General features: G+C 56.5%; 1 protein-coding gene across 1 annotated transcript in view; it reads left to right on the top strand.

The window, feature by feature from the left end:
• Positions 1 to 16,057, top strand: part of LOC107307457 (creatine kinase M-type) — a 49,363-nt gene extending 33,306 nt beyond the window's left edge. Inside the window, exons 4-6 of the mRNA XM_085535326.1 lie at positions 1,789 to 1,921; positions 6,774 to 6,945; positions 15,895 to 16,057. Of these exons, the coding sequence (XP_085391452.1) occupies positions 1,789 to 1,921; positions 6,774 to 6,945; positions 15,895 to 16,057 (468 nt within the window). The remainder of the gene's footprint in view (positions 1 to 1,788; positions 1,922 to 6,773; positions 6,946 to 15,894) is intronic.
• The last annotated feature ends 3,497 nt before the right edge of the window (positions 16,058 to 19,554 follow it).

Raw genomic sequence — 19,554 nt, 5'->3', positions numbered from 1 at the left:
GGTCAGTGTGACCACTGGGGCCTATTTGGGGTCAATGGGACCATTGGGGGCTCTTTGGGGTCAATGGGAACCCTAGGGGGGCTATTTGGGGTCAATGGGACCATTGGGGGCTATTTGGGGCCAATGGGAACCCTAGGGGGGACCATTTGGGGTCAATGGGAACCCTAGGGGGGGCATTTGGGGTCAGTGGGGTCATTGGGGTTGCTAGGCTCAATGGGAACCCTAGGGGGGGCCATTTGGGGTCAATGGGACCACTGGGGACTATTTAGGGTCAATGGGACCATTGGGGCCTATTTGGGATCAATGGGAACCCTAGGGGGACCATTTGGGGTCAGTAGAACCACTAGGGCCTATTTGGGGTCAGTGTGATCACTGGGGCCTATTTGGGGTCAGTAGGATCACTAGGGCCTATTTGGGGTCAATGGGACCATTGTGGGCTATTTGGGGCCAATGGGAACCCTAGGGGGGACCATTTGTGATCAATAGGACCACTAGGGGACCATTGGGGTCAATGGGAACCCTAGGGGGGGCATTTGGGGTCAGTGGGGTCATTGGGGTTGCTAGGCTCAATGGGAACCCTAGGGGGGGCCATTTGGGGTCAATGGGACCATTGGGGGCTATTTGGGATCAATGGGAACCCTAGGGGGGCCATTTGGGGTCAATGGGACCACTAGGGCCTATTTGGGGTCAGTGGGACCATTGGGGGCTATTTGGGGTCAATGGGAACCCTAGGGGGGACCATTTGTTATCAATAGGACCACTAGGGCCTATTTGGGGTCAGTGGGATCACTGGGGGCTATTTGGGATCAATGGGAACCCTAGGGGGGGCCATTTGGGGTCAATGGGACCACTGGGGCCTATTTGGGGTCAGTAGGACCACTGAGGTATATTTGGGGTCAGTAGGATCACTGGGGCCTATTTGGGGTCAGTGTGACCACTGGGGCCTATTTGGGGTCAATGGGAACCCTTGAGGGGCTCTTTGGGGTCAATGGGAACCCTAGGGGGGACCATTTGATGTCAATAGGACCACTAGGGCCTATTTGGGGTCAGTGTGACCAGTGGGGCCTATTTGGGGTCAGTGTGACCACTGGGGGCCATTTGGGGTCAATGGGATCATTGGGGGCCATTTAGGGTCAATGGGACCACTGGGGTCATTGGGGTCAATGGGACCATTGGGGGCTATTTGGGGCCAATGGGAACCCTAGGGGGGGCAATTTGGTGTCAATAGGACCATTGGGGGCTATTTGGGGCCAATGGGAACCCTTGAGGGGCCATTTGGGGTCAATGGGAACCCTAGGGGGGGCATTTGGGGTCAGTGGGGTCATTGGGGTTGCTAGGCTCAATGGGAACCCTAGGGGGGACCATTTGGGGTCAATGGGACCATTGGGGGCTATTTGGGGTCAGTGGGACCACTGGGGGATCATTTGGGGTCAGTGTGACCACTGGGGCCTATTTGGGGTCAGTGTGACCACTGGGGTCTATTTGGGGTCAGTGTGACCACTGGGGTCTATTTGGGGTCAGTGGGACCACTAGGGCCTATTTGGGGTCAGTAGGATCACTGGGGCCTATTTGGGGTCAGTAGGACCACTGGGGGCTATTTGGGGTCAATGGGACCATTGGGGGCTATTTGGGGTCAATGTGAACCCTAGGGGGGCCATTTGGGGTCAATGGGACCACTAGGGCCTATTTGGGGTCAGTGTGACCAGTGGGGGGGCTATTTAGGGTCAATGGGACCTTGGGGTCTGTGGGGTCTGTGGGTCCGGATGCTGACGGTCTCTATGGGGCCAGGGGGGTGAAGACCTGGACCCCAAATACGTGCTGAGCAGCCGCGTGCGCACGGGGCGCAGCATCAAGGGCTACTCCCTGCCCCCACACTGCAGCCGTGGGGAGAGACGCGCCGTCGAGAAGCTCTCGGTGGAAGGTGAGGGGGGAATAGGGGGGTATTGGGGTCAATGGGGGCAATGGGGTCAATGGGGGCAATGGGGACATTGGGGTGAGTAGGGTTAATGGAGGTATTGGGGTCAATGGGGGCAATGGGGTCAATGAGGGCATTGGGGTGAATGGGGACATTGGGGTCAATGGGGTTAATGGGGTATTGGGGTCAATGGGGGCAATGGGGTGAATGGGGGTATTGGGGGTATTGGGGTCAATGAGGGCAATGGGGTTAATGGGGTCAATGGGGACATTGGGGTCAATGGGGACAATGGGGTGAGTGGGGTTAATGGGGGTATTGGGGTCAATGAGGGCAATGGGGTTAATGGGGTCAATGGGGACATTGGGGTGAGTGGGGTTAATGGGGGCAATAGGGTCAATGGGGGCAAAGGGGGCATTGGGGTGAATGGGGCCATTGGAGTGAATGGGGTATTGGGGTCAATGGGGTCAATGGGGTGAATGGGGTTAATGGGGCCAATGGGGTGAGTGGGGTTAATGGGGGTATTGGGGTCAATGAAGGCAATGGGGTTAATGGGGTCAATGGGGACATTGGGGTGAGTGGGGTTAATGGGGGCAATAGGGTCAATGGGGGCAAAGGGGGCATTGGGGTGAATGGGGCCATTGGAGTGAATGGGGGCATTGGGGGCAATGGGGACATTGGGGGCAATGGGGTGAGTGGGGTTAATGGGGGCATTGGGGTCAATGGGGACATTGGGGTCAATGGGGTCAATGGGGTGAATGGGGGTATTGGGGTCAATGGGGGTATTGGGGTCAATGGGGGCAATGGGGGGAATGGGGTTAATGGGGGCAATGGGGTTAATGGGGGCAATGGGGGGAATGGGGGGTGTGGGGGTCAATGGGGGCAATGGGGTCAATGGGGGTATTGGGGTCAGTGGGGACATTGGGGTCAATGGGGACATTGGGGTCAATGGGGGTATTGGGGTCAATGGGGGAAATGGGGACATTGGGGTGAATGGGGACATTGGGGTCAATGGGGGCAATGGGGTGAATGGGGTTAATGGGGTTAATGGGGGCAATGGGGTTAATGGGGTGAGTGGGGTTAATGGGGTGAATGGGGCCATTGGGGTCAATGGGGACATTGGGGTCAATGGGGTCAATGGGGTGGATGGGGGTATTGGGGTCAATGGGGGCAATGGGGTGAATGGGGTTAATGGGGGCAATGGGGTTAATGGGGACAATGGGGTCAATGGGGACATTGGGGTCAATGGGGCACTGGGGTCAATGGGGGCAATGGGGTCAATGGGGACATTGGGGTCAATGGGGTGGATGGGGGTATTGGGGTCAATGGGGGTATTGGGGTGAGTGGGGTTAATGGGGGCAATGGGGTCAATGGGGGGTATTGGGGTTGTGGGGGTATTGGGGTCAATGGGGACATTGGGGTCAATGGGGGCAATGAGGTGAATGGGGGCATTGGGGTCAATGGGGGTATTGGGGTCAATGGGGGCAATGGGGTGAATGGGGTGAGTGGGGTCAATGGGGGCAATGGGGACATTGGGGTTAATGGGGACACTGGGGTGAGTGGGGTTAATGGGGGCATTGGGGTCAATGGGGGCAATGGGGTGAATGGGGTTAATGGGGTTAATGGGGTTAATGGGGGCAATGGGGTTAATGGGGTGAGTGGGGTTAATGGGGTGAATGGGGCCATTGGGGTCAATGGGGACATTGGGGTCAATGGGGTCAATGGGGTCAATGGGGGTATTGGGGTCAATGGGGGCAATGGGGTCAATGGGGGCAATGGGGTGAATGGGGTTAATGGGGGTATTGGGGTCAGTGGGGGCAATGGGGTCAATGGGGTTAATGGGGTTAATGGGGGCAATGGGGTTAATGGGATGAGTGGGGTTAATGGGGTGAATGGGGCCATTGGGGTCAATGGGGGCAATGGGGTCAATGGGGGTATTGGGGTGAGTGGGGTCAATGGGGGCAATGGGGTCAATGGGGGGTATTGGGGTTGTGGGGGTAATGGGGTCAATGGGGGCAATGGGGACATTGGGGTCAATGGGGTTAATGGGGGCATTGGGGTGAATGGGGGCATTGGGGTCAATGGGGACATTGGGGTGAGTGGGGTTAATGGGGGCAATGGGGTGAATGGGGTTAATGGGGGTATTGGGGTCAATGGGGGCAATGGGGTCAGTGGGGTCAATGGGGACATTGGGGTCAATGGGGACAATGAGGGCAGTGGGGTGAATGGGGGGCACTGGGGCTGTGGGGGTATTGGGGTCAATGGGGGCATTGGGGTCAATGGGGACATTGGGGTCAATGGGGTTAATGGGGGCAATGGGGTGAGTGGGGTTAATGGGGGTATTGGGGTCAATGGGGGCAATGGGGTGAGTGGGGTTAATGGGGTTAATGGGGGTATTGGGGTGAATGGGGGAACAGGGGGTGTGGGGGTATTGGGGTCAATGGGGCCAATGGGGGTATTGGGGTCAATGGGGGCAATGGGGTGAATGGGGTTAATGGGGTTAATGGGGGCATTGGGGTCAATGGGGGTATTGGGGTGAGTGGGGTTAATGGGGGCATTGGGGTCAATGGGTGTATTGGGGTCAATGGGGTCAATGGGGGCAATGGGGTCAGTGGGGACATTGGGGTCAGTGGGGTCAATGGGGACATTTGGGACATTGGGGTCAATGGGGGCAATGGGGTCAATGGGGGCAGTGGGATCAATGGGGACATTGGGGTCAATGGGGACATTGGGGTCAATGGGGCCATTGGTATCAATGGGGCTATTGTTGTCAATGGGGCTATTGGTATCAATGGGGCTATTGGTATCAATGGGGCTATTGTTATCAATGGGGCTATTGTTATCAATGGGATATTGGTATCAATGGGGCCATTGGTATCAATGGGGCCATTGTTATCAATGGGGCTATTGTTATCAATGGGGCTATTGGTATCAATGGGGCCATTGGTATCAATGGGGCCATTGGGCTCAATGGGGCTGTTGTTATCAATGGGGCCATTGTTATCAATGGGGCCATTGGGCTCAATGGCGGCACTGTGGGTTCATTGATGGTCCGCCTTCATGTGGGCGTGGCCTATCTTAAAAGTGGGCGTGGTCTGACTGTGTGGGCGTGCTCTGATTGGAGGAGCAGCCCGGAGTGGGCGTGGTCTGAATGTGGGCGTGGTCTGATTGATGAATGGGGGCATGAATGGAGTTCTGGGTGTGATGGGCGTGGCCTATTTCAACGTGGGCGTGGCCTGAGAAGTGGGCGTGGCCAATTTCAATGTGGGCGTGGCCCGTTCGATCGTGGGCGTGGTCTGAATGGGGAACGTGGCCATGAATGGAGCTCATGATTTAATGGGGGGGGGGTCTGCTCCGAGTGGGCGTGGCCTAAGGGGTTGTGGGTGTGGCCTATGGGATGTGGGCGTGGCCTATGGGATGTGGGTGTGGCCTATGGGATGTGGGCGTGGCCTATGGGATGTGGGTGTGGCCTGGTACTACAGCCCCCCATCTGACCCTATAACCCTCATCTGACCCTATAACCCCCATCTGACCCTATAGGCCCCATCTCACCCCATAGCCCCCATCTGACCCTATATGACCCTATATCCCCCTATATGACCCTATAACCCCCATCTCACCCCATAGCCCCCATCTGACCCTATAACCCCCATCTCACCCCATAGCCCCCATCTGACCCTATATGACCCTATATCCCCCTATATGACCCTATAACCCCCATCTGACCCTATAACCCCATCTGACCCTATAACCCCCTATATGACCCTATAACCCATATCTCACCCTATACCCCCCAGCACTGAACAGCCTGGACGGGGAGTTCAAGGGCCGCTATTACCCCCCCTATATGACCCTATAACCCCCATATAACCCCCATCTAACCCTATATGACCCTATCTGACCCTATAACCCCCATCTCACCCTGTATGACCCTATAACCCCCATCTGACCCTATAACCCCCATATAACCCCCATCTGACCCTATAACCCCCATCTAACCCTATATCCCCCCCTAGCTCTGAACAGCCTGGACGGGGAGTTCAAGGGCCGCTATTACCCCCCCTATATGACCCTATAGCCCCCATCTCACCCTCCATCCCCCTATATGACCCTATATCCCCCTATATGACCCTATAACCCCCATATAACCCTATATACCCCCCCAGCACTGAACAGCCTGGACGGGGAGTTCAAGGGCTGCTATTACCCCCCCTATATGACCCTACAGCCCCCTATATGACCCTATAACCTCCATCTCACACTATATGACCCTATATCCCCCTATATGACCCTATAACCCATATCTGACCCTATAACCCCATCTCACCCTATACCCCCCAGCTCTGAACAGCCTGGACGGGGAGTTCAAGGGCCGCTATTACCCCCCCTATATGACCCTATAACCCCCATATAACCCCCATCTCACCCTATATCCCCCTATATGACCCTATATCCCCCTATATGACCCTATAACCCATATCTGACCCTATAACCCATATCTGACCCTATAACCCATATCTGACCCTATATCCCCCAGCTCTGAACAGCCTGGACGGGGAGTTCAAGGGCCGCTATTACCCCCCCTATAACCCCCATCTGACCCTATAACCCCCATCATCTCACCCTATAACCCCCATCTCACCCTATAACCCCCATCTGACCCTATAACTCCCCTATATCCCCCCCAGCTCTGAACAGCCTGGACGGGGAGTTCAAGGGCCGCTATTACCCCCCCTATATGACCCTATAACCCCCATATAACCCCCATCTGACCCTATATGACCCTATAACACCCATCTCACCCTATATGACCCTATAACCCCCATATAACCCCCATCTAACCCTATATCCCCCCCCCCAGCTCTGAACAGCCTGGACGGGGAGTTCAAGGGCCGCTATTACCCACTGAAGGCCATGACGGAGCAGGAGCAGCAGCAGCTCATTGACGATCATTTCCTGTTCGATAAACCCGTGTCACCGCTGCTGCTGGCGTCGGGGATGGCACGAGACTGGCCCGACGCCAGGGGGATATGGTGGGTAATGGGGGGCAATGGGGGTAATGGGGGTAATGGGGGTAATGGGGGTAATGGGGGTAATGGGGGTAATGGGGGTAATGGGGGGCAATGGGGGTAATGGGGTGGGATAATGGGATGGGATGGGATGGGGGTAATGGGGTGGGGGGCAATGGGGGGCAATGGGGGTAATGGGGGGCAATGGGGGTAATGGGGTGGGATAATGGGGTGGGATAATGGGGTGGGGGTAATGGGGTGGGGTGGGGCAATGGGGGGTAATGGGGTGGGATAATGGGGTGGGATGGGGGTAATGGGGTGGGGTGGGGGGATATGGTGGGTGGGGGGTGATGGGGTGGGGGGCAATGGGATGGGATGGGATGGGATAATGGGATAATGGGATGGGGGTAATGGGGTGGGGGGCAATGGGGGTAATGGGGTGGGATAATGGGGTGGGGGTAATGGCGTGGGATGGGGGCAATGGGGGGTAATGGGGTGGGGGGCAATGGGGTGGGATGGGGGTGCTGGGGTGGGATGGGGGTAATGGGGTGGGGTGGGGGGCAATGGGGTGGGGGGCAATGGGATGGGATGGGGGTAATGGGGTGGGATGGGGGGCAATGGGATGGGGGCAATGGGATGGGATGGGGGCAGTGGGGTGGGGTGGGGTGGGGGGCGATGGGATGGGATAATGGGATGGGATGGGATGGGATGGGATGGGATGGGATGGGATGGGATGGGATGGGATGGGATGGGATAGGATGGGATGGGATGGGGGCAATGGGATGGGATGGATGGGATGGGGGGATAATGGGATGGGATGGGATGGGGTGGTGGTGATGGGGTGGGATGGGATGGGGTGGTATAATGGGATGGGATAATGGGATGGGATGGGATGGCGCGAGACTGGCCCGACGCAAGGGGGATATGGTGGGTGGGGGGCAATGGGGGTAATGGGGGTAATGGGGGTAATGGGGGCAATGGGGGTAATGGGGGGCAATGGGGGTAATGGGGGGCAATGGGGGTAATGGGGGTAATGGGGGGCAATGGGGGTAATGGGGGTAATGGGGGTAATGGGGGTAATGGGGGTAATGAGGAGGGATAATGGGGTGGGATAATGGGATGGGATGGGATGGCCAGAGACTGGCCCGACGCGAGGGGGATATGGTGGGTGGGGGGGATATGGTGGGTGGGGGGCTATGGGGGTAATGGGGGGCAATGGGGGTAATGGGGGTAATGGGGTGGGATAATGGGGTGGGATGGGGGTAATGGGGTGGGGTGGGGGGCAATGGGGGGCTGTAGGGTGAAATGGGGGGCTACAGGGTCAGATGGGGGCTATAGGGTCAGATGGGGGCTATAGGGTCAGATGGGGGGGCTACATGGTCAGATGAAAGAGCATAGGACCAGAGGAGCAGCTGTAGGGTCAGATGGGGGCTATAGGGTCAGATAGGGGCTGTAGGGGCACATGGGGGGCTGTGGGGTCACAAGAGATCTGTTGGGTCAGATGGGGGGAAGGAGGGTGAAAATGGGGGGCTATAGGGTCAGATGGGGGGATGTAGGGTCACATGGGTGGTTATAGGGTCAGATGGGGGGATGTAGGGGCACATGGGGGGATGGAGGGTGAGGTGAGGGGCTATAGGATCAGATGGGGGGATAATGGGATGGGATGGGATGGGGTGGGGGTAATGGAGTGGGATGGGATAATGGGGTGGGATAATGGGATGGGATAATGGGATGGGATGGGGGGCAATGGGGTGGGGGGTAATAGGGTGGGGTGGGATAATGGGATGGGGGTAATGGGGTGGGGGGCAATGGGATAATGGGATGGGGGTAATGGGGTGGGGGGCAATGGGATAATGGGATGGGGGTAATGGGGTGGGATGGGGGCTATAATGAGGTGGGATAGGGGGATAATGGGATGGGATGGGGGCAATGGGGTGGGGTGGGGGGATATGGTGGGTGGGGGGCAATGGGGGTAATGGGGGTAATGGGGGTAATGGGGGTAATGGGGGGCAATGGGGGTAATGGGGTGGGGTGGGGGGGATGGGGTGGGGGGCAATGGGGTGGGGTGAGGGCAATGGGATGGGATGGGGGGTCAGATGGGGGATGTAGGGTCAGATGGGGGCTATAGGATCAGTTGGGGGGGATAATGGGATGGGGTGGAATAGGATGGGATGGGGGGCAATGGGGTGGGATGGGGGTAATAGGGTGGGGTGGGATAATGGGATGGGGGGGGATAATGGGATGGGATGGGGGGCAATGGGATGGGGGCTATAATGAGGTGGGATGGGGGTAATGGGATGGGATGGGGGCAGTGGGGTGGGGGTAATGGGGTGGGGGTAATGGGGTGGGGGTAATGGGGTGGGGTGGGATGGGATGGGATGGGATGGGATGGGATGGGATGGGGGGGATATTGTGGGTGGGGGGCAATGGGGGTAATGGGGTGGGATAATGGGGTGGGATGGGGGTAATGGGGTGGGGTGGGGGGATATGGTGGGTGGGGGGTGATGGGGTGGGGGGCAATGGGATGGGATGGGATAATGGGATAATGGGATGGGATAATGGGATGGGGGTAATGGGGTGGGGGGCAATGGGAGTAATGGGGTGGGATAATGGGGTGGGGGTAATGGCGTGGGATGGGGGCAATGGGGGGTAATGGGGTGGGGGGCAATGGGGTGGGATGGGGGTGCTGGGGTGGGATGGGGGTAATGGGGTGGGGTGGGGGGCAATGGGATGGGGGTAATGGGGTGGGGTAATGGGGTGGGATAATGGGATGGGATGGGATGGCCAGAGACTGGCCCGACGCGAGGGGGATATGGTGGGTGGGGGGTAATGGGGGTAATGGGGGGCAATGGGGGGCAATGGGGGTAATGGGGGTAATGGGGGTAATGGGGTGGGATGCGATAATGGGATGGGATGGGGGTAATGGGGTGGGGTGGGGGGAAATGGGGGGATATAGGGTCAGATGGGGGATGTAGGGTCAGATGGGGGCTATAGGGTCAGATGGGGACTATAGGATCAGATTGGGGGATAATGGGATGGGGTAGGGGTAATGGGGTGGGATGGGGGGCAATGGGGTGGGATGGGATGGGATAATGGGGTGGGGTGGGGGGTAATGGGATGGGGGCAATGGGGTGGGGGGCAATGGGATGGGATGGGGGTAATGGGGTGGGGGGCAATGGGATGGGATGGGATGGGGGTAATGGGGTGGGGTGGGGGGGATGGGGGTAATGGGGTGGGATGGGATGGGGGTAATGGGGTGGGATGGGATGGGGGTAATGGGGTGGGGTGGGGGGAAATGGGGGGCTGGGGGGGTCAGATTGGGGGGATGTAGGGTCAGATGGGGGCTATAGGGTCAGATGGGGGGCTATAGGGTCAGATGGGGGGATGGAGGGTCAGATGGGGGGATGTAGGGTGAAATGGGGGGCTATAGGGTCAGATGGGGGCTATAGGGTCAGATGAGGGTTATAGGGTCAGATGGGGGCTATAGGGTCAGATGGGGGACTGTGGGGTCAGATCTGGGCTATAGAGTCAGATGGGGGGCTATAGGGTCAGATGGGGGCTATAGGGTCAGATGGGGGACTGTGGGGTCAGATCTGGGCTATAGAGTCAGATGGGGGCTATAGGGTCAGATGGGGGCTATAGGGTCAGATGGGGGTTATAGGGTCAGATGGGGGGCTATAGGGTCAGATGGGGGATGTAGGGTCAGATGGGGGATGTAGGGTCAGATGGGGGGATGTAGGGTGAAATGGGGGCTGTAGGGTCAGATGGGGGGATGGAGGGTGAAATGGGGGGTTATAGGGTCAGATTGGGGCTATAGGGTCAGATGGGGGCTATAGGGTCAGATTGGGGCTATAGGGTCAGATGGGGGCTGTAGGGGCACATGGGGGGATGTAGGGTGAGATGGGGGCTATAGGGTCAGATTGGTTGTTGCTGTATACTATGGGGCTGAGCTGTGCTATGGGGCTGCCCTATGGGGCTGTACACTATGGGGCTGAGCTGTGCTATGGGTCTGAGCTGTGCTATGGGGCTGATCTATGGGGCTGATCTATGGGGCTGAGCTGTGCTATGGGGCTGAGCTGTGCTATGGAGCTGATCTATGGGGCTGTATGACCTATGGGGCTGCCCTATGGGTCTGTATGCTATGGGGCTGATCTATGGGGCTGATCTATGGGGCTGCCCTATGGGGCTGTATGCTATGGGTCTGATCTATGGGGCTGATCTATGGGGCTGCCCTATGGGTCTGTATGCTATGGGGCTGATCTATGGGGCTGCCCTATGGGTCTGTATGCTATGGGTCTGATCTATGGGGCTGATCTATGGGGCTGCCCTATGGGGCTGTATACTATGGGGCTGATCTATGGGGCTGATCTATGGGTCTGCCCTATGGGTCTGTATGCTATGGGTCTGATCTATGGGGCTGATCTATGGGGCTGCCCTATGGGGCTGTATGCTATGGGGCTGATCTATGGGGCTGATCTATGGGGCTGTATACTATGGGGCTGATGTATGGGGCTGAGCTGTGCTATGGGGCTGAGCTGTGCTATGGGGCTGATGTATGGGGCTGTATACTATGGGGCTGAGCTGTGCTATGAGTCTGAGCTGTGCTATGGGTCTGAGCTGTGCTATGGGGCTGATCTATGGGGCTGCCCTATGGGGCTGTATACTATGGGTCTGATCTATGGGGCTGTACACTATGGGGCTGAGCTGTGCTATGGGGCTGATCTATGGGTCTGAGCTGTGCTATGGGGCTGATCTATGGGGCTGAGTTGTGCTATGGGTCTGATCTATGGGGCTGATCTATGGGGCTGCCCTATGGGGCTGTATACTATGGGTCTGAGCTGTGCTATGGGGCTGCCCTATGGGGCTGATCTATGGGTCTGATCTATGGGGCTGCCCTATGGGTCTGTATGCTATGGGGCTGATCTATGGGGCTGATCTATGGGGCTGATCTATGGGACTGTATACTATGGAGCTGATCTATGGGGCTGTATACTATGGGGCTGCCCTATGGGGCTGTATACTATGGGGCTGAGCTGTGCTATGGGGCTGATCTATGGGGCTGTATACTATGGGGCTGTATACTATGGGGCTGCCCTATGGGGCTGTATACTATGGGGCTGATCTACAGGGCTGTATGACCTATGGGGCTGATCTATGGGGCTGTACACTATGGGGCTGAGCTGTGCTATGGGGCTGATGTATGGGGCTGTATACTATGGGGCTGATCTATGGGTCTGTATGCTATGGGGCTGATCTATGGGGCTGATCTATGGGGCTGCCCTATGGGGCTGTATACTATGGGTCTGAGCTGTGCTATGGGGCTGATGTATGGGGCTGATCTATGGGTCTGAGCTGTGCTATGGGGCTGATCTATGGGGCTGCCCTATGGGGCTGTACACTATGGGGCTGAGCTGTGCTATGGGGCTGCCCTATGGGGCTGTATACTATGGGTCTGTACACTATGGGGCTGATCTATGGGGCTGCCCTATGGGGCTGTATACTATGGGGCTGCCCTATGGGGCTGATCTATGGGGCTGCCCTATGGGACTGTATACTATGGGTCTGATCTATGGGGCTGATCTATGGGTCTGTATACTATGGGGCTGATCTATGGGGCTGCCCTATGGGGCTGGATGCTATGGGTCTGATCTATGGGTCTGAGCTGTGCTATGGGGCTGATCTATGGGGCTGCCCTATGGGTCTGTATGCTATGGGGCTGATCTATGGGGCTGCCCTATGGGTCTGTATGCTATGGGGCTGATCTATGGGGCTGCCCTATGGGTCTGTATGCTATGGGTCTGATCTATGGGGCTGATCTATGGGTCTGTATGCTATGGGGCTGATCTATGGGGCTGATCTATGGGTCTGAGCTGTGCTATGGGGCTGATCTATGGGGCTGATCTATGGGGCTGCCCTATGGGTCTGTATGCTATGGGTCTGAGCTGTGCTATGGGGCTGATCTATGGGGCTGCCCTATGGGTCTGTATGCTATGGGGCTGATCTATGGGGCTGCCCTATGGGGCTGTATACTATGGGTCTGATCTATGGGTCTGATCTATGGGGCTGCCCTATGGGTCTGTATGCTATGGGGCTGATCTATGGGGCTGCCCTATGGGTCTGTATGCTATGGGGCTGAGCTGTGCTATGGGTCTGATCTATGGGGCTGCCCTATGGGTCTGTATGCTATGGGGCTGATCTATGGGGCTGATCTATGGGGCTGCCCTATGGGTCTGTATGCTATGGGGCTGTATACTATGGGGCTGATCTATGGGGCTGATCTATGGGTCTGAGCTGTGCTATGGGGCTGTACACTATGGGTCTGAGCTGTGCTATGGGGCTGATCTATGGGGCTGCCCTATGGGGCTGTATGCTATGGGTCTGATCTATGGGGCTGATCTATGGGGCTGCCCTATGGGGCTGTACACTATGGGGCTGAGCTGTGCTATGGGGCTGAGCTGTGCTATGGGGCTGATCTATGGGGCTGCCCTATGGGTCTGTATGCTATGGGGCTGATCTATGGGGCTGCCCTATGGGGCTGTATACTATGGGTCTGATCTATGGGTCTGATCTATGGGGCTGCCCTATGGGTCTGTATGCTATGGGGCTGATCTATGGGGCTGCCCTATGGGTCTGTATGCTATGGGGCTGAGCTGTGCTATGGGTCTGATCTATGGGGCTGCCCTATGGGTCTGTATGCTATGGGGCTGATCTATGGGGCTGATCTATGGGGCTGCCCTATGGGTCTGTATGCTATGGGGCTGTATACTATGGGGCTGATCTATGGGGCTGATCTATGGGTCTGAGCTGTGCTATGGGGCTGTACACTATGGGTCTGAGCTGTGCTATGGGGCTGATCTATGGGGCTGCCCTATGGGGCTGTATGCTATGGGTCTGATCTATGGGGCTGATCTATGGGGCTGCCCTATGGGGCTGTACACTATGGGGCTGAGCTGTGCTATGGGGCTGAGCTGTGCTATGGGGCTGATCTATGGGGCTGCCCTATGGGGCTGTATGCTATGGGGCTGAGCTGTGCTATAGGGCTTCCCTATGGGGCTGCCCTATGGGGCTGTATACTATGGGGCTGATCTATGGGGCTGATCTATGGGGCTGCCCTATGGGGCTGTATACTATGGGGCTGCCCTATGAGGCTGATCTATGGGTCTGAGCTGTGCTATGGGGCTGAGCTGTGCTATGGGGCTGCCCTATGGGGCTGTATACTATGGGGCTGAGCTGTGCTATGGGGCTGATCTATGGGGCTGCCCTATGGGTCTGTATGCTATGGGGCTGAGCTGTGCTATGGGGCTGATCTATGGGGCTGCCCTATGGGTCTGTATGCTATGGGGCTGATCTATGGGGCTGATCTATGGGGCTGCCCTATGGGGCTGTATACTATGGGGCTGATCTATGGGTCTGATCTATGGGGCTGCCCTATGGGGCTGTATGCTATGGGGCTGATCTATGGGGCTGATCTATGGGGCTGCCCTATGGGGCTGTATACTATGGGTCTGATCTATGGGGCTGCCCTATGGGTCTGTATGCTATGGGTCTGATCTATGGGGCTGATCTATGGGGCTGCCCTATGGGGCTGTATACTATGGGTCTGATCTATGGGTCTGATCTATGGGGCTGCCCTATGGGTCTGTATGCTATGGGGCTGATCTATGGGGCTGATCTATGGGGCTGCCCTATGGGTCTGTATGCTATGGGGCTGTATACTATGGGGCTGCCCTATGGGTCTGTATGCTATGGGGCTGATCTATGGGGCTGCCCTATGGGGCTGTATACTATGGGGCTGATCTATGGGTCTGATCTATGGGGCTGATCTATGGGGCTGTATACTATGGGTCTGTATGCTATGGGGCTGTATACTATGGGGCTGATCTATGGGGCTGATCTATGGGGCTGTATACTATGGGGCTGTATACTATGGGGCTGCCCTATGGGGCTGATCTATGGGGCTGTATACTATGGGGCTGTACACTATGGGTCTGTGCTGTGCTATGGGTCTGAGCTGTGCTATGGGTCTGAGCTGTGCTATGGGGCTGCCCTATGGGGCTGTATACTATGGGGCTGAGCTGTGCTATGGGGCTGATCTATGGGGCTGCCCTATGGGGCTGATCTATGGGGCTGCCCTATGGGGCTGTATACTATGGGGCTGCCCTATGAGGCTGATCTATGGGGCTGAGCTGTGCTATGGGGCTGATCTATGGGTCTGTATACTATGGGTCTGATCTATGGGTCTGATCTATGGGGCTGCCCTATGGGTCTGTATGCTATGGGGCTGATCTATGGGGCTGATCTATGGGGCTGCCCTATGGGTCTGTATGCTATGGGGCTGATCTATGGGTCTGATCTATGGGGCTGCCCTATGGGTCTGTATGCTATGGGGCTGATCTATGGGGCTGATCTATGGGGCTGCCCTATGGGGCTGTATACTATGGGGCTGATCTATGGGGCTGATCTATGGGGCTGCCCTATGGGTCTGTATGCTATGGGGCTGATCTATGGGACTGCCCTATGGGTCTGTATGCTATGGGGCTGCCCTATGGGGCTGATCTATGGGGCTGATCTATGGGGCTGCCCTATGGGTCTGATCTATGGGTCTGATCTATGGGGCTGATCTATGGGGCTGCCCTATGGGTCTGTATACTATGGGGCTGATCTATGGGGCTGCCCTATGGGGCTGTATGCTATGGGTCTGATCTATGGGACTGATCTATGGGTCTGTATACTATGGGGCTGAGCTGTGCTATGGGTCTGATCTATGGGTCTGATCTATGGGGCTGCCCTATGGGGCTGTATACTATGGGGCTGAGCTGTGCTATGGGGCTGATCTATGGGTCTGAGCTATGCTATGGGTCTGATCTATGGGTCTGTATGCTATGGGGCTGATCTATGGGTCTGATCTATGGGGCTGCCCTATGGGTCTGATCTATGGGGCTGATCTATGGGTCTGCCCTATGGGTCCCACAGGCACAACGACAACAAGACGTTCCTGGTGTGGGTGAATGAGGAGGATCATCTGCGGGTCATTTCCATGGAGAAGGGCGGCAACATGAAGGAGGTGTTCCGCCGCTTCTGCGTGGGGCTCAAGAAGGTGGGACCCCCACAAAGACCCCCAGGTCCCCCCCTATAACACCCCATATAACACCCCATATAACACCCCATATCCCCCTATATCCCCCCATATCCCCCCCATATCCCCCCTATAACCCCCTATAACCACCCATATCCCCCCCATAACCCCCCAATACACCCCATGTCGCCCCCTATAACCCCCTATAACCCCCATATAACCCCCCATATCCCACTATATCCCCCCTATATCCCCCCTATAACCCCCTATAACCTATAACCCCCCATATCCCCCCATCCCCCATATCCCCCATATCCCCCCATATCCCTCTTACCCCCCATATCCCACCAAACCCCCCCATATCCCCCATAACCCCCCATAACCCCCATATAACACCCCATATAACCCCCCATAACCCCCATATAACACCCCATATAACACCCCATATAACACCCCATAACCCCCCATATCCCCCTATATCCCCCCCATATCCCCCTCTAACCCCACATATCCCCCCTATAACCCTCTATATCCACCTCTAACCCCCCCATATACCCCCATATCCCATTCTAACCCCCAATACACCCCGTATCCCCCCATATCCCACTATATCCCCCATATAACCCCACCATATCCCCCCATATCCCCCCTATAATCCCCCATATCCCCCCCATATCCCCCCATATCCCCTCATATCCCCCCCTATAACCCACCATATCCCCCCTATAACACCCCATATACCCCCATATCCCCTTCTAACCCCCAATACACCCCATATCCCCCCATATCCCCCCATATCCCCCCATATCCCCCCTATAACCCCCCATATAACACCCCATAACACCCTATCCCCCCATATCCCCCCTATAATCCCCCATATCCCCCCTATAATCCCTCATCTCCCCCCTCTAACCTTCCATATCCCCCCATATCTCCCCTCTAATCCCCCATATCTTCCCATATCCCCCCTCTAACCCCCATATCCCCCCCATATCCCCCCATATCCCCCCATATCCCCCCCTATAACCCACTATATCCCCCCTATAACCCTCATATCCCCCCATATCCCCCCTCTAACCCCCCATATCCACCCCATATCCCCCCATATCTCCCCTATAACCCACCATATCCCCCATATCCCCCATATCCCCCTTTATCCCCCATATCCCCCCATATCCCCCATATCCCCCTATATCCCCCCATATCCCCCCTATAACCCCCCATATCCCCCCCATATCCCCCCATATCCCCCTCTAACCCCCCATATCCCCCCATATCCCCCCATAACCCCCCATATCCCCCTATATCCCCCCTATAACCCCCCATATCCCCCTTACCTCTCCCATATCCCCCCATATCCCCCTATAACCCCCCTATATCCCCCCATATCCCCCATATCACCCCTATAATCCCCCATATCCCCCTCTAACCCCCATATCCCCCATATCCCTTCATATCCCCCCCATAACCCACCATATCCCCCCTATATCCCCCTATAACCACCCATATCCCCCCTATAACCTATAACCCCCATTTCCCCCCATATCCCCCCATATCCCCCATATCCCCCCTATAACCCTCATATCCCCCCATACAACCCCCATATCCCCCCATATCCCCCCTCTACCCCCCATATCCCCCCATATCCCCCCATATCCCCCTCTAACTCCCCATATCCCCCCTATAACCCACCATAACCCCTATATCCCCCATATCCCCCTCTAACCCCCCATATCCCCCAATATCCCCCTATATCCTCCCTATAACCACCCATATCCCCCTATATCCACCCCATATTCCCCCATATCCCCCCTCTAACCTTCCATATCCCCCCATATCCCCTCTCTAACCCCCATATCCCCCTCTAACCCCCCTATATCCCCCCATATCCCCCATATCCTCCCCAATCCCCCCTATAACCACCCATATCCCCCCATATCCCCCCTATAACCACCCATATCCCCCCATATCCCCCCTATAACCACCCATATACCCCATATCCCCCCATATCCCCCATATCCCCCCATATCCCTCATATCCCCCCTCTAACCCCCCATATCCCCCCATAACCCCCCTATAACCCCCTATAACCCCCTATAACCCCCTATAAACTATAACCCCCCATATCCCCCCATATCCCCCCATAACCCCCTTTATTCCCCCTTATCCCCCCCTATAACCCACCATAGCCCCTAGATCCCCCCCTATAACCCACCATGATCACCCTCTAACCCCCCTATAACCTATAACCCCCATATCCCCCCTATATCCCCCCTATAACCGATAACCCACCATATCCCCCCATATCCCCCCATATCCCCCTATATCCCACCTATATCCCCCCATATCCCCCATATCCCCCCATATCCCCCATATCCCCCTATATCCCCCTATATCCCCCTATATCCCCCTATATCCCCCATATAACTCACCATATCCCCTCATATCCCCCTATATCCCCCCATATCCCCCCTATAACCACCCATATCCCCCCATATCCCCCCATATCCCCCCTATAACCACCCACATCCCCCCATATCCCCCCGTATCCCCCATATCCGCCCTATAACCCCCATATCCCCCCATATCCCCCTATATCCCCCCTATAACCTCCCATATTCCCCTAAAACCCCCCATATCCCCCCTATAACCCCCCTATAACCTATAACCCACCATATCCCCCATATCCCCCCATATCCCCCCATATCCCCCCCATATCCCCCTCTAACCCCACATATCCCCCCTATAACCCTCTATATCCACCTCTAACCCCCCATATACCCCCATATCCCCTTCTAACCCCCCATATCCCCCTATAACCCACCATATCCCCCATATAACCCCCCATAACCCCATATAACACCCCATAACCCCCCATATCCCCCCATATCCCCCTATAACCCACCATATCCCCCATATAACACCCCATAACCCCCATATATCCCCCCTATAACCCCCCATATCCCCCCATATCCCCCATATCCCCCCATATCCCCCCCATATCCCCCCATATCCCCCTATAACCCACCATATCACCCATATATCCCCCTATAACCCCCCATATCCCCCTATATCCCCCCATATAACACCCCATAACCCCCATATCCCCCTATATCCCCCCCATATCCCCCCAGATCCCCCCCTATAACCCCCCATATCCCCCTCCTACCCCCTTATCCCCCCTCTAAACCCCAATATCCCCCCCATATTCCCCCATATCCCCCATAACCCCCCATATCCCCCCTCTAACCTTCCATATCCCCCCATATCTCCCCTCTAATCCCCCATATCTTCCCATATCCCCCCACTAACCCCCATATCCCCCCATATCCCCCCATATCCCCCCCTATAACCCACCATATCCCCCCTATAACCCTCATATCCCCCCATATCCCCCCTCTAACCCCCCATATCCACCCCATATCCCCCCATATCTCCCCTATAACACCCCATATCCCCCCATATCCCCCCCATATCCCCCCATATCTCCCTCTAAACCCCCATACTCCCCCTCTAACCCCCCATATCCCCCTTTACCTCCCCCATATCCCCCCATA

This window comes from Coturnix japonica, unplaced genomic scaffold (genome assembly GCF_054131305.1).
Source record: "Coturnix japonica strain WE unplaced genomic scaffold, WE-NBRP24 Scf118, whole genome shotgun sequence".
Classification (NCBI taxonomy): Eukaryota; Metazoa; Chordata; class Aves; order Galliformes; family Phasianidae; genus Coturnix; species Coturnix japonica.
The sequence above is the reverse complement of the archived record's forward strand: the minus strand, read 5'-3'. Positions and strand labels throughout refer to the sequence as shown.